General features: G+C 38.4%; 1 protein-coding gene across 1 annotated transcript in view; it reads right to left on the bottom strand.

Annotated features, from left to right (window-relative positions):
- The window catches only part of LOC124802440 (serine/threonine-protein kinase grp), a 91,156-nt gene that overhangs the window by 24,598 nt on the left and 41,707 nt on the right, over positions 1-24,851 (bottom strand). The window contains exons 7-8 of the mRNA XM_047263224.1: positions 12,832-12,961; positions 3,541-3,750 (exon numbers count right to left, since the gene is read on the bottom strand). Of these exons, the coding sequence (XP_047119180.1) occupies positions 3,541-3,750; positions 12,832-12,961 (340 nt within the window). The remainder of the gene's footprint in view (positions 1-3,540; positions 3,751-12,831; positions 12,962-24,851) is intronic.

Below are 24,851 nucleotides of genomic sequence, written 5' to 3'. Positions count from 1 at the left end.
AAAACCCCACACATGCAAATTATCACTCACATTTTTTGTTTTGTAACGTAACAAAAAATACATATGTAGACATTGCACTTAACAAGAATAAATCCTCAAAACATGTTTTGCTCAGCATGAAAAATAATAAATAAATGGTGCTGTGTTTAAACTAAAAACATTTGAAGTTTCGAGCAAGGCAAAGCGAATGAGTGTGTCAACTAGCACTGTGTGTAGCCAAATGCTGAAACACGCTAAGTATGGTTCGACGAAGGTGTCACAATGATCAGAACTATCACAAAACTGCATTTGTGCAGTAGAGACAGTTTGGAAATGAGTGTGGCTGGTCATATCTTTACTCGAATGAATCTAGTTATTCACATCGGCCATACTGGCAAGTAGAGCTTGGTAGTGGTGGGAGATAAGCCACAAATTGTTCCCACTTCTACATATTTATTGGTTCAAATCGGCGGAGTGTAGTACCCTGGTGTTAAGAAACTTAACCACGTAATATTTGTAAACACTACTGGACGGCCAAAGTCATGCCAGCATCATTTTTTCCCCATGATAATTTTTTTGTAATGTGTAAATTGAGGGAAAATTGTAAATATGTTGATGCAAAATCGGGTGCAAATTAACATTGTTGACATAAGAAATTTGACGAGAATAAAAAATGTCATAAATAGTGGGAAAACATTAATTCCGGGAACATAAAAGTGGGGTTATACTGTACATTCAGTATCAGTGGTGCTCCATGGTGGTGCCAGAGGCTGTACTCAATGCACTGGAAGGAGACGTGACGAGTACCAGAACCATAGCAGGTAGACAATGTCTATGAAGAAACTGTCTAGTGTGTTCTGCATGAGCAGCAACTACACTTTTACCACTCTGAGAAGGGACGCACAATGCAGCCACAATATATTGCACCACAAACCCACTTCTGTAAGTGGTTTATACACAATTGTGTGAACTTCCCACAGCATATTCTTTTTGCAGATGAAGTCGAGTTCACCAGGGAAGGTGTTCTCGATGCCCACAACAGCCATGTGTAAGCTGATGAAAACCCACAAGCTGTGTGCCCACATGGGTTTCAAAAATGATGTGGTCTGAACATTTCGGCAGTGTTCCCGGATGAACATGTGATTGGACTGCACCATTTCTCAGAGGTGCTGTGTACTTTCGATTCCTTGACAGAGTACTGCATGTGATCTTTGAAGATTTGCTACTGTGCGCGTCAAAATAAGTGGCTCCAGCATGATGAAATTTTCCACTTGTGGCCCAAGATCATCTGGAATAAGATTTGGGCAATAATGGATACACCCAACTGCTTGATCTATAAATTCTGCAACTTTACTAAAGACTACATGAAATCCTAGTTTTACAAGACCCCTAAGGCATCCAGGTAAGACCTACTGGCATGAGTTACGGTTGTGACAGATGCTGGAGGACCAAGGTTTTGCGTGCACGTGTAATGGAAGATGATACGGAGGTACCGTACCTGTGTTGATGACTTGTTATCACATTGAGCCTTACTTTTAAGTACACCAATACGACAAGCAGCAGGAATCATGAAGCAATGTGTGTTGTTGCATTTTGTGTGTAGTCGGAAAACTATGCTTTTCTTAACTAGTTCCTTCATTTAACTTTATTGTCATGGTTACCACTATATGTCATGGTTACCACTACATGTCCTCAAAGGCTGTACAAGTAATTTGTACTGAACAGAAATGGACAATGAACTTTCCAAAATGAATTTTCACTTTATAGCAGCGTATGCACCTCTGCCTTTAGTCTACACAAGCTCTATCAACTGAGCTATTCAAGCTTGACTCACTGTTGTGAGAGTGGGTCACGAGTTGGGCTTGGATAGCTCATTTGGTAGAGCACTTGCTCCCTAAAAGCGAAGGTCCCAGATTTGAATCCCAGTCTAGCGAACAGTTTTAATCTGCCAGGGAGTTTCACAGCAATGAAGTCGTTTACAGGTCGACAGTATGTCACTACAAAACATGAGGGGGCTGTCTTTCAGTCTACTGCAACAGTCATTTCATGCGCTATTTTGGGACAATGATCCGTTTTAAACAGAAGAATATCATGTCGTTAGAAAGATGGCAGCATTATGGATTATGTGAAGGGAGATGAATGACCGTACTGTTTCTGACACACCAAAAATTTAAATGGGGTACTGTCAATCTCACCCATTAAAATACAATCTATGATATTTGCTTTATGTGCTAGCTGTGAAGAAAAAAATGGCTGTTTCTGTACATGCACTAACACGGAAATTATTGCTACGGTTTCATAGCTGACATGGTCCATGTTCCCACAAAAAATCCATGTAAGTGTACAGAACTCTAATACTGATGGAGTTATGTCAGTACATAGAAGGGAGGGAGGGTGCGTGATGTGCTACATGAAGGCAAAGCATCTGTTTTGTACAACATACAAAAGGAAGTGATGACAGCAATCACTGGTTTGAAGGTTTTTTTCCTCTTCCATCTCTGACAGAAAGAGGCAATATAAAACCATCGACTTAATTGTAAATAATTAATTTTTTTTCACATGAAACCTGTTATTGGCAGTTTGATTTCTACAAATTTGCTATTAAAATTTTATGGACCTTTTCCAAACAATACAGTGAGGTTCAACTGTCACACTTTAATGTATTCTGCACATGGATAACAGTAATAAAACTGGAACACTTTAAAGACAGATTCTTAACAACGTACAAACATTCACAGTACAGTAACGAACTAATAATGTAGCAATTTTCCAGGAAGATGAACTCGAAGTCTGCACTGTTTTCCTGACTTCGGTAATCTAGCTTTATGATGCCATCCCTATGCTCATACAGCTAGATCACCAAAGAGAGGACAACAGCATGTTCTTCTTTCTTCCCCTGTAACTTATTGTTAACAAGAACCCATATGATTTTACCCGGGACATCACACTATGTAATATATCTATGCACGTGGAAAGAAAGGAAAAAAGAAAACACACTTCTTGCAAGTATTTCACAAGCTTCTGTTCTCCCCTGTAGCATACGCCCATAGCCATGCTTTGGTAATCTAGCTTTATGAAATAGTAATCAATCATACAGCTACATCACCAAAGCAAGGCCCAGAGCAAGGTTTTTGAGGCCTCTGGCTGTAATGAGAGTAAACATACATTACTTTTTCACACCATAAACTATCCCTCTAAATTTACAAAACGGTTACCTCCATTCTCCAAATTTTTGTACATGCAATAGTTCCACAGCTAAATTAACTAGCATTTTCCCATTAATATGTAAAATTTTTTCTTGCTTACTTTTCCAAGAACTACTTCAAATGTTCCAAAATAATCAGGAATTGGTGCTCCTCCTGCAGTAAAAGGATACAGTAATACTGTGATGCATTGCTGCACTTCCTGGTTAGGTACCAAGTACCCCTGAGTTAACATCTCAGAGTCACTCAGTACCTGACCACAGAGCACAGCTTATGGAAGTCCCTTCACTTGGAGGTCTGCTGCCTGCTGAATGTGATTACTCTGAAAACAAAGTAGAGACAAATTCATTAACATTACCTGGCATCTTCATGAAGTTCTTCTGGCACCAACGATGAGAGACAATCTGCTTTAACGTATAGCGACCTGAGGGCATCGGTACGAGAATACGGCGTACCAGTGAAAGGGCCATATTGTCAAGTTTCACCCAGGGAGTGAGAGGTGCCCATTTGCCATCCTTCCATGCCATGTACTCCACACAATCTGCAGTAGGTTGATCCCAAGGTAGTTCTGGAAAACAAAAATCGAGGTAATTCCAAGACCAACTGTTACTAAATACACAGTCACAAAACACCAATTCTCCACACAGTTATTCTACTAGGAACCCTGCTCATGAACAGAGCATGTTATTTTTCTTATAACTATTTATGTAATATTGTCCAGCATTTTTCAGAAATTATGCTCACTGCATCAATCATTTATTAGCAATAAATACAGTAGATCCGTATTAGGTAGAGCATATATTACTTAGACTCCTTCCGACCTCTGAATTGACTTACTAGCCAGTAGTAAGGGGTACCTACAGCTTAATGTAGACTCTATACTGTAATATAATTGTGGATTTACTACATATAGAAATCAATGACATATTACTGAATATTGAATGAGCATTACAGTCCCTACCTGGATTTGTAGTCTCAGATCTGTCCCAGTCACATTTTGAGACTCAACAACAGCACCGAACATTTAATATACGATTCTGCAGTTCTGCACACTAGTCCATCTTGAGTTAGCTTCATCTGTGCATAACAATTGCAACATACATCCATTTGAGCTCTGCTTGCTGTATTGAAGTCTTTGTTTCACTCTACAGTTTTTACCACACATTTACATCACCCAATTGACAGTTCTTTGATGTCTTAATATGTATTATAGCAATTTATCTCCATTTTTAGTAAAGTTATGCCATATTAGTAACAGTGGCTTATAATTACATCTGCATCATGCTACTAGACGGTTTATTCTGCAATTTGATGGAGGAAGCATGAGAACTATGTAAGTTAAATCGAGCATGTTCCTTAATTTTTCTGAACAAAAGATTTTTTTCCTGTCTATCATGAACCATTGGATATCCCTCTCTCCGCTGATTACTTTGGAACCCACAGTTTTTAAATGGATTTGCACTGAAAGTACACAGTCCAGTGACATGCTTCGAAGCTAGTAAAACGACACACACACACACACACACACACACACACACTTTTCCAACACCAAAAGCTTATTTTGGGTAACAACTTCACCAAAAACACAAACTTTTTTCTTTTTTTCCCCACTTCTATTTATTTTTATGCCAAGAATATAATAGAGGGAAATATTCCACGTGGGAAAAATATATCTAAAAAGAAAGATGATGAAACTTACCAAACAAAAGCGCTGGCAGGTCGATAGACACACAAACAAACACAAACATACACACAAAATTCTAGCTTTCGCAACCAATGGTTGCCTCGTCAGGAAAGAGGGAAGGAGAAGGAAAGACAAAAGGATATGGGTTTTAAGGGAGAGGGTAAGGAGTCATTCCAATCCCGGGAGCGGAAAGACTTACCTTAGGGGGAAAAAAGGACAGGTATACACTCGCACACACACACATATCCATCCACACATACACAGACACAAGCAGAAATGTCTGCTTGTGTCTGTGTATGTGTGGATGGATGTGTGTGTGTGTGCGCGAGTGTATACCTGTCCTTTTTTCCCCCTAAGGTAAGTCTTTCCGCTCCCGGGATTGGAATGACTCCTTACCCTCTCCCTTAAAACCCATATCCTTTTGTCTTTCCTTCTCCTTCCCTCTTTCCTGACGAGGCAACCATTGGTTGCGAAAGCTAGAATTTTGTGTGTATGTTTGTGTTTGTTTGTGTGTCTATCGACCTGCCAGCGCTTTTGTTTGGTAAGTTTCATCATCTTTCTTTTTAGATATATTTTTATGCCAAGTTAGATGATGTATTCACCTATCCTTAATACACCTGGTTCTATGACATCCCTGTTAATTATAATTTTTCTTTCCCATAGTTTGGTTTTACTACTGCCCTATTTTATTTTCAGGTATATTTTCAAACTTGCTCTTAAGTCCTCCCGTTGTTTAAGATCATCATCTGTACTAAGAGGCAAATCATAAAATTTCAAAGGCAGAACAAATCTTATTCAGGTATGCTTTATTTTTTTATTATTTTCATACTTGGCTTTCCTCTTAGGTAAACTGAAAATGAAGAAGGAGCAGGGGCACTGCCCGGGGGTTGCACAGAGAATGGCAGCAAGAGCAAAAGCACGTGCAAGATGTGAGGTGGTTTGCAAAGGCGCCAATGCTCTGGGCAAGCACAGGGGTGGGGGGCAATGCGCTCCCTTCCAACTCCCAGGAAAAGAAATATACATAGTGTCAGTGTTTTTATTTCAAGAAAATGATTTCAAAGCCAGTATTATGCAGATTTTTAACAGGGCCAGAGCTATAACTTTTTTATGGCTACTTACAAATTGCAATTTATCTTTGAAAATATTGAAAGTACAGAATGCCTCCAGATTATTGTATGGGTGCCCCAATTGCTTGGTCATGGTACAAGTGGTGATTTATGTATAGTATTAAACAGTGTAAACACTATTCCATAACAAAAAGCAGAATTTGATAAACTGTTTTCTACAGATACATTTTCCGACAATGGTGTACCAGCACCATACCGTATTAACTTTTTTTTTTTATTTCTGTAACGATTTTAATTTTTAATTAAGATGTGTGTGTGTGTGTGTGTGGTTCACCTTAAAGATAAGGCCTGGCTCACCCTATCAAAGGCATACCGCCCCATCACAGACTTGACTGCATCAAATTGGGATCGAAGGTTATGAGCACTACAGTTACACACAAAATAAGAAGACATTTTAGAAAGGAAAACACTATTAAACTACATTCCCAAATGAAAAATTACAATATAATTTTATTAGTGCAAAACAAACCTGCATTCTTTTGTAGCCCTCTGTGTCAAGAAAATTAACAAATCAAAGACATTACACATTCTTACCAAACAGAAATTCTGCCCAGAAGTATAGTCACATGCTCTTGACTATGGTACGCTAGCTTTAGGGTTCACTGAATAAATCACCTACAGCTAGGATACCAAAGACAAGATCACATGCATTCAAATCTTCAGCAGCTGCTTCTCTTCGGCCACTTTTATCCAGGTTATTTAACCAGTGAACAGACGAGTTTTGTTATTAATTCTGTTGTATCCTGTAAATGAAACCTGATGGAAATGCAATTACAATACCACTGTAGATATTTCAGAAGTTCCTCAGAGCATGTCAGTTCAATCCTGCATTGGATATATCATAAATTCAAGTAATTTAGACACAGCTAGGCAGGGTAAGAACTCTTCACAGCAAGTTTAACACTCGAGACTGTTGCTCCCATTTAAAATGAGGAATTATTATTTCTTATGACTGAAAATGCGAACACTAGGGAAGACAAATCATCAGAACTTCATGAATTGTTTAATGCCTCACCTTTGTGAAGAACATCGCTGTATTATAAAATTAAGCATTATCGAACTTTTTGTACACACAAAAGCTACTTTATGAAGTATAGGTTTGGTTCACCACTCAAAGTTTGGAAACAAATAACTGACAGGAATGGAGTCATGTTTCATCTTTAACAACTGCCAATATTTTAACAAGTGCACATCCAGTGGTTTTCAAGGCACAAATACAGCAACGAAGAAAAGTGCAAGGAAATTTGCAGAACATATCTGGAAAGAGCATGCACCCGCAGGTGTGCACATGCACGCACACTAATTCCATACAGAATTCGAGCAAAATTGCTTCCTAGTGCATACCGGAATCTCCTTGGTGTTTTATTCCATAAGATAACAGGTCCTAAAGCAATGTTCTGCAATAGAAGGTTTGCTCAACTGCTTTAAATGTGCACAGTGCTTATGATCAATACACCAGTGCTCTTCTGTCTTAGGGGCTGACCAATGTTAAGACTAACTGCAAGAAATACAATATTTTCACACCCCAAGATCATCCTTCAGGGATCCTAATGTTAAATTAAGAATGTGTCCAAGAAATGCATTTCACATATTTTCGCAAAATATGACAAATCCTGTTGGAAATGACATTTTGTACATATGGAGAAACTCTAGTTTCATAACTCATTAACTGCTTTTTGTGAATATAATTAGCATAGTTGTTTTACACTGGATGTGTTCATTCTGCGAACATTATATTGGTAATTTTGTGCAACATTTACATTCACATTATTAAAGAACAAGGCAGCCTAGGGTTTCATGTCATGTCGATGATGTCACTAGTGACAAAATACAAGTTAGTCTTTTTGAAAAGACTCATCCTGGTAATTCAGGGAACAATGGAAGACACACACTTGAATGGCTGTATAGGGATTTTAACTACCATTCTGAATGCAAGTCCAGCATCTTAAGCACTGCACCACCTTGCATTGTACACCTTATTTCACAGCACATCCATAAAATGCTGCAAGGTTAGTTATTTAGCTGAGAATTTATTTGTAAACCTTGTCCTAATACGTGATTTGTATTTATGATGAACGGAAATTAAAACAAAGAAATGTTCCACAGAAAGTATAGCAACCAACTGACTAGACAGTAAAAGCCAAATGCAAGAAGCTTTTTGTAAAAATAAAAAAAAGGGGGGAGGGGGGGGGGGAGAAGACTTAGCCATTTGTATCTGTACAACAATAACTTTTGGGGCTGAGATGTTACAAAAACAATTCATTAATATGTCAAAACACACACACACACACACACACACACACACACACACACACACACACACACACACACACACACCAAAAACACAATCACTGGCCACTGCAGCCTTTTTGGAAGAAAGCTCTTTGCTGCGTGTGTCTACAACACAACATCTCTTCTATATGGTGAGAAGCAATCTATTCTCCCCATAATGCTGTCTTAGTTTAAAATTGCATTTTCCATTGTTTGTTTGATGTGCATATTTTTTTAGTTCCCGAGTGATCAAATTAAATTATATTCTAAAACCAATTATAGGCTGCAGAACTTCATCAACTGCATACATATATGCAACACACCACTGATCTATGAGGAGCAGAGAAAGAGCAAGGAGGAGAGAAAGAGCAATGTGAGCAAACAAAAAATTTGATTTTTAGTTAGAAAATTACTACTCTCGCAGTATTCTATTTTTACACTGCACAACTGACCAAGTGAAATTGACCTAACTGCCGTCTCACAGGTACTAAATGATCTCTCTGCTGTTTTTTGTTCTAACAAATGATAATACAGCCAGTTTTGTTGTGACTGCCCTGCATACAAAGACCAACTAAATTCAAGAGAAAATTACGAACAAATTATATGAAATACAAGCCTGACCGGACAACAATGTTAAAGTAATCTTATCGGCAGGTTTACAGAACCATTTTGGTATTACCAGTAGTGTGTAAACAGCTTAAAAAACTCAATAAAAGAAGAGGGGGCAGGAACAAAGGCCCAAGTATACTGACGGTACATTTTTGGGTTGCTAACACAGTTTATGATTCCATGTTGGGCTGTAGAACCCTATGAACACACAAACTTCAGTGTGATTAGTACAGGAATCATATTGTGTAAGTAACCTAACAGTGTCAGCACGGAGCATATCAAAGCCACTGAACTAGCTCATTTTTCACCTCCTTAACATTGAGAAACCAGATAATCTGAAAAGTCTACAGCACAATTATACTATGGATGCTTTTTCAATGTTATAACTGGATACGAAATTATTCTTGTTCAATATGTCAATACCTGTCAGATGGAAAGATGTTAACTCAACTTCCTCTGTAGCAAGTTGACTTAGTATGGCGGTGGTGTAGTTCATACCTTAATAACGATGCCACAAAAAACCTCGATGCTGACCCGAGAAGTTATTTTCACTACAGTGCCTAGAACGGAATGTTTTCAGACAGATAAAGAAAATGGTTACATAAAAAGAAATGGGTGTGTAAATTTCAAATGAATCAACCTGGGATTTGGTGGAAAATACAGGAGAGAGATCTGTATAGCTGGACAAGGATTTTAACAATCATCATGCTGAATGATGCAAACCCAATGTCTTACCACTCCACTATGTCACTTAGTGAAACAATTTGAGAATGTGACTCAGCATTAATCACCACTGAGACCAACAATCTTTCTGTTAGGCCTTTGGGACTAATAATCATGTTTTGGACCAGCAGAGTTCTGTTCAAAACAGAGTGCATCACAGCATTTCAGACGAAGTACCTGCTCACTTCGTGATACCAACTGGACCAATATCATATACCGTTTTTAACTATCATATACGGTTTTTAACTGAGTATAAGACAACCCTGTGTACAAGGTAACTCCCTTTTAAAAAAGGGCTTTCTCTGGAGAAAATTCAATTTTTACAATATATAACTAATCAAATTTACTAACTGTGTTTTGATATACAGTATCTGCCTAAAGAAGTTAACATTAAACCTATTCTCAATTTAAGCAATTTCTTCATTGTCTGCATTTAGATAATACCCCGATAAATAAAATATAAACAAAAGAAATGGTTTACACCAATTTTTATATTCACTTTCCTTTCTGCTTACTATCTACCCCAGTGTGGTATAATTTTTATGTTGAGACATAACAGCATTGCCAAAAATTATAATCTTGTCTGTCAGAAATATTTGGCCGTTTCTTCCAAATTTCTATTTCCAAGGCTGCATTTATATCGGACCTAACTGGGAACTGACAGTTCAGTGATATTCTCATGTATTACTTCATTACTTTTTTGAAATTTGATTATTACATTCTTCTTGAAGACAGGTGGTGTTCTGCCTGTCTCCTATTGCATGTCAGATGGGCTATTATATCACAGCTGGCTCTCCCAAGGATCTCACATCGAGGGAATGTCTTTACTCTAGATGCTCAGTTTTGATTTAGGATTTTCACAGCTCTCAAATTATTCTCACGGTATCGCAACCCCAATCTCATTTCAACCTCTTCTCTTTTTATTTTCAGATTTCTTTCCTTTATGTAGTGCTTCTACTGCTTTCCCCACATTATAACTGGCAGGTGCCTCTCATCCTGAGATTTGAATAACTTTTCTCTCCTTTCTATTCAACTGTAACCTAATATTTCTCAAAGCTTTATTTTTTAATGAGTCCATTTGCAGCATTGGATTTTCAACTCACCTAAGTACTGTCCACCTATTTTCTCACGTATTTAATAATGAACTCTAGTACTTGGGAGACAGTGCCACACTCATAACCAGGCCAGTCAACCAGGAAGGATGGCTATGACATCACTGACTCCGGTACCTCTGTTGGCAACTAGAGTACCCCTCTCCCCCCCAACCCTCTGCATCTAGCAGACCTTTCAAGATCCGAACCTGCCCAGAAACAACTACATTTTGTTAAATTTGTTATTGTTTTGAATTTCCAATGCTTCTTCTGTAAAGTGTCCCAAATGCCGTGTGAGCCAAGATCTATTAAGCTTATCGTGTGGTCATTTTGTATGCTTTAGACTTCCAATGCCAACTTCTTTCCTTCTGTTTTACAAAAAAATTTAGAGACTGACAGGGATCATTTATTTCTGTTGTTTTGGCAGCGAGGCAATATTTTTTTTTCTTGGGGGAGGGGGGTTAGGTTGGCAGACAGCCACACATGACAACGGTCAGCACCCAACTGCAATGCAGTGAGCACGTGATGCTTGACAAAGAATTATAACTGGCTGCAAGCTAGCCCCTACCATTCACAAACATTAATTCACATATATGTAGCTTGTGTGCTCTGCACAGCATTCCACTACACTCCAAACAGTCTGACCAATATAGTTATAAAAGAAGTTATGAATAGAGACACTGGCTACTTTCTGGTGCCAGGAGGAGGTAGGAGGGAGAGTTGGACTGAATGTAGAGATAGCAGATGTGAACAAGGCCAATCTCTGGGTCGTGACCATTCAAGTTGTCATTACCAGGAAAAAGAAAAATGGCAGCCTGTGGGCTTGAGTGTTAATCAGGTAGCTAGGTTAGAGAGTTTAGAGAGGGAAGTGCCACTCAATATTCCTCGGATGGTAGGTGTCGCAGTAGCTTCTGTGTGGTGCATCCCAGCACACAATTTTACGACACAGAACAATGGCAATGGAAGTCATTGAAAGATCAACTATGAAACCGACATGGCTCAGCAACCAACAAATTTCTATGGTAAGTTTTAAGTAAGGAACACTGACAAACAGCAGACACAGTAATTTTTGATAATCAACCAAGATTAGATCAAACTGTTGACAATTAATCAGGATGATGCAAAATTATTACAAAATAGCTGAGAAAGCTGGACTTCATGTGAATGAAGAAAAGACAGAATATCTAGTCATAAGTAAAGAACTCCAAAAGAATACACCACTGACCGTAAATGGTCTCACTTTCAAGGCAGTTGACCACTTCAAGTACTTAGGGAGTCTTTTTAGCAGAGACAATAGAGCAAAAATAGAAATAGACGCCCGTCTAGCAGCAGCTAATAGAACTTTTTACAGCTGTATCAAAATTTTAAGGATGAGATCACTTAGTACTGAATTCAAAATCCGTTTTTATCAGTCAACTATTGTACCAGTAGCATTATATGGATGTGAAGCTATTACATTCAGGAAAAAAGATGAAGAAAAACTGTTGATATTTGAAAGAAAAATACTAAGAAAAATATTTGGACCAATCTTCGATGAAAATGTCATGGAGTGGAGGATAAGGAAAAATGAAGAACTACGGGAGCTGTACAAACATAGTACCATTGTGGAAATGTTAAAGAAGAGAAGACTGAACTGGGCTGGTCATGTAGCAAGGATGCCGGAGAACAGACTACCCAAAATAGCATCCACTAAGAAATTAGAAGGAAAGAGAAGAAGAGGAAGACCTCGAATTAGGTGGATGGAGAATATCCGGGAAGATGCAGCTAGGATGGGCATCAACTCTCATTGGACAACAATTTCCCTGGATAGAAATAATTGGAAGAGGCTCGTAGAGCAGGTGTATGGTCGATAAGGCCTTAGCCACGTGTAAAGTAAAGTAAAGTAGACAAGAAATGTTAAGTTATTTGTGAGTATGAAGAATACAGAGTGCCTGAAATGATATCATCTGTGATAAGTTTTATAAGAACATAGGGCAATTGCAAACATGGCAAAATTAACATGCCTACAGTGTAAAACGTACATTATGCTCTTTAAATAATGTGACTTCTACTTTTTTTTAAAAACCTAACATGCACTTTTATTATTGATAATGCTAATTTTACAGTGTTATAAATGCAAATAGCAGTTCAATGTTGCTGATTACCTCCTGCAAGCATTGCAACTAAAATGATGCCACAGGACCAGATATCAGCAGGTTCAGCATGGTAAGGTCTCACCATCACCTCTGGAGCAACATAGGGTAAGGTACCACAGCGTTTCTCCAAACAGCGTTCCTGTAGCACAGAAGTAAACATCGTATTTTGCCACCCAAACTCTACAACACATTCTGATGTAACAAAATGGAACAGCTGAAATTTCTTCATATACTTTTCTAGGTGCTTTTGTCAATCCACTATTAACACAAATGCAAAGGAAGATTTACAGTATTGTGTTAGTTATTAACTATTTAATGAAAAGTAATACACTACGGAATAGAAAAACGAGGCATGATTACTTGCCATAAAGCACACCAACTGGTTCACAAATAAGTGATATTTCATGCTTTCTACAATTCAACAAGGTTTAAAAATTTGGAGAGTAAGTTTTACTTTGAGACATGAAAAATTTACATTTGGGATGAATGTGAATATAGATGCACATTCTGCCTCAAAATACACAATACACACAGCTTCATAGCAAATTTTATCCAGTTTAGCTACTACATCAGAGAGTCAGATATAGCTTTTATTTCCTGCAAATAAGTATCAAGGAAGTATCCAGGTTTTCAGTTACCGGGATTGTCCAACATCTGACAAAGCCCCATTTGGGAAGAGAATAATGCATAAGAATACATTTCCAAAATAAAGAGTGCATCTATGCATAACTTCAAGACTTATCCGGGTGCTTCACACTGGCCAGTTGAATGGTCTCAAAGATACACACCACACACGGCAACAAAGAACTGAGCTGTGGGACCTAATGTCAGAAAATGAAATGCATTGCATTTGTCTGCTTGTCACAGTTGGTATTAAGCAAAACTGCACACTCTTTAAATGGCGTTTCAGGCATGCAGTGTATTTGAACTACAACAAGCAATAGCAAGATACAAATTGCCAAATACTCCATGCCCTTCATTTGCTTTGGGTTATCTGTAGCTTGCGATTTTCTTAACTAATTTTGGAATGAGTTAAGAGAGTAATCCTGATCCACCATGGGGTTCAAGTATGATTATCATGTCACCTGAAAGGACTGACGATCCCTATGAACCGCGTGTCAGTTCTGCTTCTACAGACAAAAAGTGACAGATGGCTGCCCTGGGAGTGGGCAGAAGGGTTTATTCCTCTGCATCACTCCTGTAGCCTCTGGAGTGTTCACCTGTCCTTTATTTACACTTTTGACTGCCTGCTATGTTGTAGTGCCCACACTGTAGTGACCACACACAGTCTACAAGCAAAGTGCAAATGGCTATTTTAGTTCTGTTTATACTCTGGCTACCTTTCTGGTCCTACCTGTAGCGCTGTTAAGTATGGCTTGCAATATGCTGAGAATCAGGGCTTATACGATACAGTTTTGAAACTCGTGTTCTGCAGATTTTGTAAATGTCAAACTGTGTGGGGAAAATTAAGATAATGCAGACAAATACCTTAAGTCACTGCTGATAAAATCTTACTGCTTCTCACCGGAGGATTATCTGCTGTGACAAAAGAGTGCAAAAAGAAGCAAACAAGTTTAACCTGGAATGAAAGTGTTGAATTTTTTGCAAAAGAAAATAATTCACCCAAGAAGCTGTATAAAGAATAAAAAATATTCTACAATCATCATTTTTAGTACAGTATTTATTTTAATATCTGCAATAATTCAGACCTCAGGCATTTACTGCAGCAAATTTCTAATTGTGCACAAACATTTCTTAAAGGTTATATGCACTTAAAATTAAACCGTTGTGATTGGCCTGCAGCCATGTAAAGTAACTAACCTAACACAAAATTTTGGGTTCAATACAATTTGAAGGTTGTAAATTTCAAAAAACTAAACGGCAACTATTGGTGCAGGGCAGAGAGTATTTAACTTTAAACCTTCAAGCAATTAGCTTCTCGAATATTTTAAGTGACTGCTTGAGATGAGAACATTTCAGGGGGCTAAACTGTGAAGAGGATTCAGAAACAGAACTTTTTCATGAAGCACCTGCTGTTAAATTACCTGAGGCGAATGAGAAAATTATGGATAGCCATACTGGAATTAATACATTTATTATTTTGTTTAGCAAGAAGTAAGGTCATTCAGCAAACTGGTGAGTTGCATGGGGACAGTAAGGGACAGTTCTCACCGAGTTAATACGATATGTTATACGACATGCTGCAATAAACGTTGTTTCATGCAACGCTTGTTGGCATGATAAGCGTTTCCACTCAAGCAATATAATAGGTCTTTTGACTCTCCATATGACGAGCGCAAGGACAGCATGAATCAAGTTTCAGTTTCAATCATGAGTTCTCCTGAAGAGGATGATTGTGGCATATTATTTGAAGCCCAGAAATCTGAAAAAGAGAAGGAAGTACTGAGCAAACCCACACAGTGCTATGAATATCGAACATAGCTCAACTGTGATTTTTGTAAGCTCTCCTAACGCCGTGTCCTACATGAGCGACTTCTGAATACGCAACACTCCAGCAACAAGCAGCAACATCGGGTGACAAACTTGAATTGTCCTGCGTGCGAGCGAACATGTCGCGCTACAAGATGGCTGCTTAGAGCCAACCAGCTGTTTCTATAAAACTGCGTTCTTAACCTGTAGAACACTGGAGCTGGAGAGTAAGGCTACAGAATTAGGTTTACTTAAGAAAACAAAGCAAAAGGAATGCTCTGCATGAAATTTACAAATGGAGGAATCTCCATTGGGAATTTCATAAGTATCGTCATCTACGAAGATCACCAGACAAGTTCTTCAAATACACGTGACATTCGACTATCTCGTCGATAAATTAAATACGATTTTTTTTCATTTTTTTTACATGATCAAGAACTTTTAACAGTCTTGAAATGTGGAGGAATGACTATTACATGACTAACTACGCTAAATACAAATATAAGCACAAACAATTTGATGTGTGGACTATAGGTAGCTGTGGTGTAGGGGTAGCGTATGCAGTTCATAATGACGTGTGAGGACAAGGTCCCAAGTTTGATACTTGGTAATTCTTATATTTTTACTGACTCAATAACGATTTTGTATACTAAGTTTTATGTATACTGTTTACACTGCATCACTAAGTATATTTTAAGGTCTTGCCAAAGAACTTAATCTTCACACCTATCCCTGTATATCACACACATTTAATTCCTAGTAAATTACAATGAACCATGAAATTTTACAGATATTGCACGTTGCGAACGTAGTTCGTCAGCAGTCAGTGTTAAGGCCAAGTGTTTCAATTACTCTAAATAGTCTGTAAAAGTGAAGCTTACAAACTTTTTGAAAAGAAAGTCAAACATTTTGTGTAATGATGTGACTAAAAGTATGAAATAAAAAATGTTAAGGAAACGTTTGGTGCACCTCATTTTCTGGTCATGATTTCGAGAATCATTCAAAGGCACCTACAATGTTTCTCTGATCTACTCGTTTCTTTTACACAAATAATTTCATAAAACATTTGAGTGATATTTCCATTTTTTAATTTCAAGTTTCATTCAGAAAGCATGATCTTACTGACTCCTCGTTTGCCTTCCTGACGCATTTGATTCGAAGGAAACCATTTTGACATTTAAATACCGCACCAATTTATCTTTTTATGTGCAAAATAGCTATGTCTTGAACAGATGACATTTTTGACACTTCATTTAAAGCAGCTTTTCGTGAAATATTTCAATTTTTCCTCAGCTTATTAATTAAGTTTTCGTTCATTACCCTGTTTACTTTCAAGCAGTTAAAAATTTTCAAGCCAAACTAGACCTCATGCTGGTAACTTTGATACGCCGTTTACCTGTTTCTCTCCCTATGTTTGCCTATGAAAATTTGGACAAAACCTCATGGTGTAAGTTATAGAGGGTCTCGTTTTCGCTCTGCTTATGCGTTTACAAAAACATATTGAGTGTTAATCATATGATAAAATAGTCCTTTCTACGTGCTGTCATATCCAAAAATCGTAGTTTTCAATATCTTTAACCTTTTATGAGATACAACCATTTTTACGACCACTTGATTCCCGAAGTGGAGTAAAGGTTTGGATGCAACGCGAGTGACCAGTCCACGGATATAAGAACCAATACCTCAAGAATGAAAAGAGATCATTCCCGTCTCAACTTTAAATACAATTTAGATATATTGGTTACATTTCATACGCAATAATGTATGGCCTAAAATGAACAATACGGAAAGTCTACACAATGTGATTTTATCTCTGCAAATTCTTAAAAATTTTGTGCAGCCACATACTCAATTTTGTGTAGCACAGTAACTATGATGAATAACAAAAATAAATTCTGACCTTTATCATTTAAGGATATCAAGCTATAGGTTGAGGAAGAATCAAATTTTTTCGCCGAATAGTTTTCTTGAAATCGGATGTTAAATAATTCATAGCTACCGTCGCGTCCGCTTCACTGCTTTGCTAAGACGACACGCGACTGTCGCTCTGTGTCGTGCATGCTGCAGCGACACGATTCAAACACGTTTGAATTCAAACGTCGCCAGTTGCAGCGGGAGACAGGCAGCGACACTGATGTCGCTCACGTAGGACACTTCCGTAACTACACCTGCGGCTGTAGTTTGTTGCCTGAAGCTGTCTGGCGCTGTTGCTCGCTTCTGTCACTCACGTAGGACACGGCCTCACACGAACACAAAATTGACTAGTTCTACAGAACGAGTCCAACAGTTTCCATTTTCTGGAGCCTTAACATCAGCTACTCCAACACAGGAGGAAACAAATCGTTAACTAGCTATGTCTCCTGCTGAGAAGCTACTCATTACGAAAGATGAAGCTGGTTCAAGCGTGTGTGTGACGTAAAAAAATGTCACAGCAAAATTTTTATTTCTGCTAGAAGTACTTAGTATGGTACTTCTTTCAATATGGTACATATTTAAATTGTGGTGTCACCGCCAGACACCACAATTGCTAGGTGGTAGCCTTTAAATCGGTCGCGGTCCGTTAGTATACATCGGACCCGCGTGTCACCACTATCAGTGATTGCAGACCGAGCGCCGCCACACGGCAGGTCTAGTCTAGAGAGACTCCCTAGCACTCGTCCCAGTTGTACAGTCTATTTTGCTAGCGATGGTTCACTGACTACATACGCTCTCATTTGCAGAGACGAAAGTTTAGCATAGCCTTCAGCTATGTCATTTGCTACGACCTAGCAAGGTGCCACATTCAGTTACAATGTCCTCTGAACATATAATATTGTGAATCATGTACAGTCAAGAGCGACGTTCATCATTAATGGATTAAAGTTAAGTATGAAACTAATTACGTCCGCTTTTTGAATTCTCATTGTCATGTTCCAGACCTCAAGTCAGTATGGTTCTTCCCTCCTCACGCTAGCCTGTGTGAGCTAACGTGTGCATTTCGGCCTCCCCTCGTAACGCGGTGTTGGCTCTTTAGCCAACACAACATAAGTAATGGCTGCAAATTAGTAAAGTTAGGGTAATATTTTTATAACTGCTGACTTTCAAAAAGTAGTAGACAAATCAGTTTGAGGAGTATTACGAACAAACATTGCTAGATTTGAAGGGATTGACTGCATAGCGCATACAGGTTAAACAATATGGGCCCTCACACACAGGTTTTAGTCACGTGACCGCACATTGAGCACCTGCATGTAAATGGTGAAACCCAGGCCGAAGTGTGGCATTTCGTCAGTTCTAAAAACTTGCATGGCGTGTGACCAGGGAGTACATTAGTTGCAGCCATGTCCTGAGTGAAAACGGTCCGACACGTATCGTTATTACTGCTACAGAAGAAGGTGTTGCAGCTGTGAACATTAACATAAATCAAAGAAAACATGGTTTTACTTTAAGAAGTAAAGTTACTGTCACAAACATACTTCACTGATTGAAGAGCTGCAAGAAAATTCACTGGACGACTATCAAAACTATTTAAGGATGTACAGTGAAACATCTGACATGTTGTCTAGGGCAAAGTCAGCTGGAACAACACCGTAATTAGGAATAGCATTTCTGCAGAGGAACGTCTTACAACTATTCTCTTATTTTTAGTAACTGGTTACTTCCTTTAAGATTTAAAATTCTCTCATCGTCCAGGGGCATGCAAAGTACTTTATACTGAACCATGGACCTTGCCGTTGGTGGGGAGGCTTGCGTGCCTCAGCGATACATATAGCCGTACCGTAGGTGCAACCACAACAGAGGGGTATCTGTTGAGAGGCCAGACAAACGTGTGGTTCCTGAATAGGGGCAGCAGCCTTTTCAGTAGTTGCAAGGGCAAAAGTCTGGATGATTCACTGATCTGGCCTTGTAACAATAACCAAAACGGCCTTGCTGTGCTGGTACTGCGAACGGCTGAAAGCAAGGGGAAACTACAGCCGTAATTTTTCCCAAGGGCATGCAGCTTTACTGTATGATTAAATGATGATGGCGTCCTCTTGGGTAAAATATTCCGGAGGTAAAATAGTCCCCCATTCGGATCTCCGGGCGGGGACTACTCAGGAGGATGTCGTTATCAGGAGAAAGAAAACTGGCGTTCTACGGATCGGAGCGTGGAATGTCAGATCCCTTAATCGGGCAGGTAGGTTAGAAAATTTAAAAATGGAAATGGATAGGTTGAAGTCAGAAATAGTGGGAATTAGTGAAGTTCGGTGGCAGGAGGAACAAGACTTCTGGTCAGGTGACTACAGGGTTATAAACACAAAATCAAATAGGGGTAATGCAGGAGTAGGTTTAATAATGAATAGGAAAATAGGAATGCGGGTAAGCTACTACAAACAGCATAGTGAACGCATTATTGTGGCCAAGATAGATACGAAGCCCACACCTACTACAGTAGTACAAGTTTATATGCCAACTAGCTCTGCAAATGACGAAGAAATTGAAGAAATGTATGATGAAATAAAAGAAATTATTCACATAGTGAAGGGAGACGAAAATTTAATAGTCATGGGTGACTGGAATTCGAGTGTAGGAAAAGGGAGAGAAGGAAACGTAGTAGGTGAATATGGATTGGGGCTAAGAAATGAAAGAGGAAGCCGCCTGGTAGAATTTTGGACAGAGCACAACTTAATCATAGCTAACACTTGGTTCAAGAATCATAAAAGAAGGTTGTACACCTGGAAGAATCCTGGAGATACTAAAAGGTATTAGATAAATTATTTAATGGTAAGACAGATTTAGGAACCAGGTTTTAAATTGTAAGACATTTCCAGGGGCAGATGTGGACTCTGACCACAATCTATTGGTTATGACCTAACTGAAAGAACTAGAGGTTGTACAGAGTTTCAGGAAGAGCATAAGGGAGCAATTGACAGGAATGGGGGAAAGAAATACAGTAGAAGAAGAATGGGTAGCTTTGAGGGATGAAGTAGCGAAGGCAGCAGAGGATCAAGTAGGTAGAAAGACGAGGGCTAGTAGAAATCCTTGGGTAACAGAAGAAATATTGAATTTAATTGATGAAAGGAGAAAATATAAAAATGCAGTAAATGAAGCAGGCAAAAAGGAATACAAACGTCTCAAAAATGAGATCGACAGGAAGTGCAAAATGGCTAAGCAGGGATGGCTAGAGGACAAATGTAAGGATGTAGAGGCTTATCTCACTAGGGGTAAGATAGATACTGCCTACAGGAAAATTAAAGAGACCTTTGGAGAGAAGAGAATGACTTGTGTGACTATCAAGAGCTCAGATGGAAACCCAGTTGTAAGCAAAGAAGGGAAAGCAGAAAGGTGGAAGGAGTAGATAGAGGGTCTATACAACGGTAATGTGCTCGAGGACAATATTATGGAAACTGAAGAGGATGTAGATGAAGATGAAACGGGAGATACGATACTGCGTGAAGAGTTTGACAGAGCACTGAAAGACCTGAGTCGAAACAAGGCCCCCGGAGTAGACAACATTCCATTGCAACTACTGACGGCCTTGGGAGAGCCAATCCTGACAAAAATCTACCATCTGGTGAGCAAGATGTATGAAACAGGCGAAATACCCTCAGACTTCAAGAAGAACATAATAATTTCAATCCCAAAGAAACCAGGTGTTGACAGATGTGAAAATTACCAAACTATCAGTTTAATAAGTCACAGCTGCAAAATACTAACACGAATTCTTTAGAGACGAATGGAAAAACTAGTAGAAGCCAACCTTGGGGAAGATCAGTTTGGATTCCGTAGAAATACTGGAACACGTGAGGCAATACTGACCTTACGACTTATCTTAGAAGAAAGATTAGGAAAGGCAAACCTACATTTCTAGCATTTGTAGACTTAGAGAAAGCTTTTGACAATGTTGACTGGAATACTCTCTTTCAAATTCTAAAGGTGGCAGGGGTAAAATACAGGGAGCGAAAGGCTATTTACAATTTGTACAGAAACCAGATGGCAGTTATAAGAGTCGAGGGGCACGAAAGGGAAGCAGTGGTTGGGAAGGAGTGAGACAGGGTTGTAGCCTCTCCCCGATGTTATTCAATCTGTATATTGAGCAAGCAGTAAAGGAAACAAAAGAAAAATTCGGAGTAGGTATTAAAATACATGGAGAAGAAATAAAAACTTTGAGGTTCGCCGATGACATTGTAATTCTGTCAGGGACAGCAAAGGACTTGGAAGAGCAGTTGAATGGAATGGACAGTGTCTTGAAAGGAGGGAATAAGATTAACATCAACAAAAGCAAAACGAGGATAATGGAATGTAGTCGAATTAAGTCGGGTGATGCTGAGGGAATTAGATTAGGAAAAGAGACACTTGAAGTAGTAAAGGAGTTTTGCTATTTGGGGAGCAAAATAACTGATGATGGTCGAAGTAGAGAGGATATAAAATGTAGACTGGCAATGGCAAGGAAAGCGTTTCTGAAGAAGAGAAATTTGTTAACATGGAGTATAGATTTAAGTGTCACGAAGTCATTTCTGAAAGTATTCGTGTGGAGTGTAGCCATGTATGGAAGTGAAACATGGACGATAAATAGTTTGGACAAGAAGAGAATAGAAGCTTTTGAAATGTGTTGCTACTGAAGAATGCTGAAGATTAGATGGGTAGATCACATAACTAATGAGGAAGTATTGAATAGCATTGGGGAGAAGAGAAGTTTGTGGCACAACTTGACCAGAAGGCGGAATCGGTTGGTAGGACATGTTCTGAGGCATCAAGGGATCACCAATTTAGTATTGGAGGGCAGCGTGGAGGGTAAAAATCATAGAGGGAGACCAAGAGATGAATACACTAAGCAGATTCAGAAGGATGTAGATTGCAGTAGGTACTGGGAGATAAAGAAGCTTGCACAGGATAGAGTAGCATGGAGAACTGCATCAAACCAGTCTCAGGACTGAAGACCACAACAAACAACAGCTACAAGTCATGAAGGCAAACAGTTTGAAGTACGAGTTTCTTTTACAAGGTTTGGACGCAGACAAGGAAAAAAATTCTGGATTTTTGCCAGTTAAAAAACACTCTTTCCCCAGGTGGACACACATTTTTCCCTTGGTAAATGACAGTATACTTTCCGTTAGAGCTATAAAACTTACAAATATTTTCAACGTTGAAGGTTTCATACACCAGTGCAGAACTTCCCGGCAGTCAAAGAAATGAATCCCAGCACGAAGGAATGTATTTTTGGAAAAATCTTTAATCTGCTGTACTATTATAGCCATTATCACCAACAAAAATATGCTGGCAGCATTCTCTAATCTTTTCAGTGTGTTGATTTAAGTCATTTCACTTTGAATAAGTTTTCTTAGACATGTACATTTAGTTAAAATTGTACGAAGAAATCTCCATATACACAACAATTTAGAGAAGAATGGTTAAAAGATGAAGAATTAGATTCAAAAGGGGCTGACAGATAAAACAATGGTGCAATGTAATTTTTGTCAATACCATCTCAGCCACAATTGTTGGGACTGAGAGAACATTCTAAATCCGACAAGCATCTGAAAGCAGCTACGCCATTTTCTTGTACTGGGCAGTCTAATTTGAATTTTCAGCCTGATCTGAAAATACATTGTACAAAATGCAGACAAGTGATAAATTTAATATACCTACACTCCGAAGTTTTACTGAAAAATAATGATGGTGACAGTTTGTAAGCATATTTGTGGACGATAGCACTGACATTACAACAATGAAACAGCTAGGAATTTTTAACTTATTTTTCAGAAAACAGAGTGTATATAGTTTGAACATTTTTGGAACTGTCAGACTCAGATGATGTAAAAACAATAGTTGATGGTGTGAAAGCTACACAAGCTGTCATTGAACTGAATTTGCTTCTGTTATCTGTCAGCGAGGACAATGGAGTTAATGCTTTTCTTAAGCAAGAAATTTCACACCTAGTCCTAATGCAAGGTATCCTCTACAGCAACAGAGAATTGTTTAAGGAGTGTAAAGGACAGTATTGCTTGCACCAAACACTTCACAGGTTATCTGGCTGAATAAATCTTCTGTCCAGTAATTCAACTTTTCCATAGAAAAGAAAAGTCAACGGTATGTGTGAAATTGCTCAAGAATTCACCTTACTCTTGTTTTCAAAGATAATTATACTTTTTGCCTTATTACTGCACAATTTGTTACCTATGAAAGAACTAAAATATGAAACTAACCTTGGAAGTTTGTCTTTTTTAGTGTGTGTTACCCTTTAAAATAAACCGAACACACATGTGCCAATAAGTCTCAAAAAATAGCATAAATGGCGGGTCTTCTAGACCAGACATTTTTCTGAATGGCTGGTCCTAACAGTATCAAGATCTGAATGAGATATGAACCACTGGTGCTTTAAAAAATTCATCACATATTCTCACATGTAATATTACTCATTTTGTGTAAAAGGAAATTTACTTTGAAAGTAACATTTCTCAAACCACCATTCGCAATATATTCCTCTGACTTATTAGAAGTGTGAACAGTTCTGTCACGTTCATTGGAAGTGGTTTTTTGTTACGAAGTATTGCACAGCCTTCGTCCTGAGGCCTTTGACATTTTGCTATCAGCACACACTTGAGTGTGCGCCTTATTTTACTGTTATAAATAGCACATTTTCTTTGCAACTAAAGTTTAATTTGTGTGTTATCGCACTTATCTTTTATTGCTGCAACATTATTCTGCAATAATGGACTGAAGTAAAATTCTTTGTTAGAGTTCTTACCAGCCAAAGCTACAAAGATTTAACTGAGGACTGAAACAATGAAAAATTCTTTGAATTCTAAAAAAAATACTCTGGTTTTTCCCAGTTGTGTCTGAGCATATACACCCTGTTTTATTTAAGAAATTGCTGAAAATTACAAGGAAGAAAGGCACGCAGACATCCAAGTCAATTTTTTTTTAAGATTTCCCACCGTTACTGCCCTGTTGTCATAATTATCATACAGACCATAAAATATGCAAATGGAAATAGTGTCTTGAACTGGAATAGAAATGAGAGACCTTGCAGATGAAGAAGACTAAGGAGGAAAGGATGTTTAAGCATAAGGTAGTGCTGGTAATAGACCAATTACTATTACTGTCGCACAACACAGACCGTAGTCAAAGCTTTCTGCACCTTGGCACTATTTGATCCAAAGCAAATGAAATCAAGTTTTAGCATCACAAAGTTTGTAAATAAACTTTGTGAAGACGCCTGCCACTACACTTACTGTCAGACGCTTGCTACAATTCCTTTCTGCAATAAAGTCACAGTTTGCTTCGAGAAAAATGGTTTGCAAAAAACACGAACAATTTATCATAATCGTTGGTCTTTAAATTCTTATTTATATAGTCTTTGGATCTCACTTTCCACAAGCAGTGTTGCTCTTTGTGTATATTCATAAATTCCATCAAAAAGTCCTTTGTCCAACAAAAAGAATCCACCATGATCGTGTTGTGTACTAAGTTACTGACAATAACCTGTCCAAACGTACACAGTACCGTCACACACTTATCCAATTAGCATATGCAAAAACACCACATACCGGGTACGCACATCTAAATGTGCTGGCAGGTGCCAATGATGAAGGCACACCCGACTCAAGGTCTGTAAGAGAGCCATCAGTGTACACAAA

Source organism: Schistocerca piceifrons, chromosome 6 (genome assembly GCF_021461385.2).
Source record: "Schistocerca piceifrons isolate TAMUIC-IGC-003096 chromosome 6, iqSchPice1.1, whole genome shotgun sequence".
In the NCBI taxonomy this organism is placed as follows: Eukaryota; Metazoa; Arthropoda; class Insecta; order Orthoptera; family Acrididae; genus Schistocerca; species Schistocerca piceifrons.
This window is presented reverse-complemented; position numbering and strand designations above follow the sequence as displayed.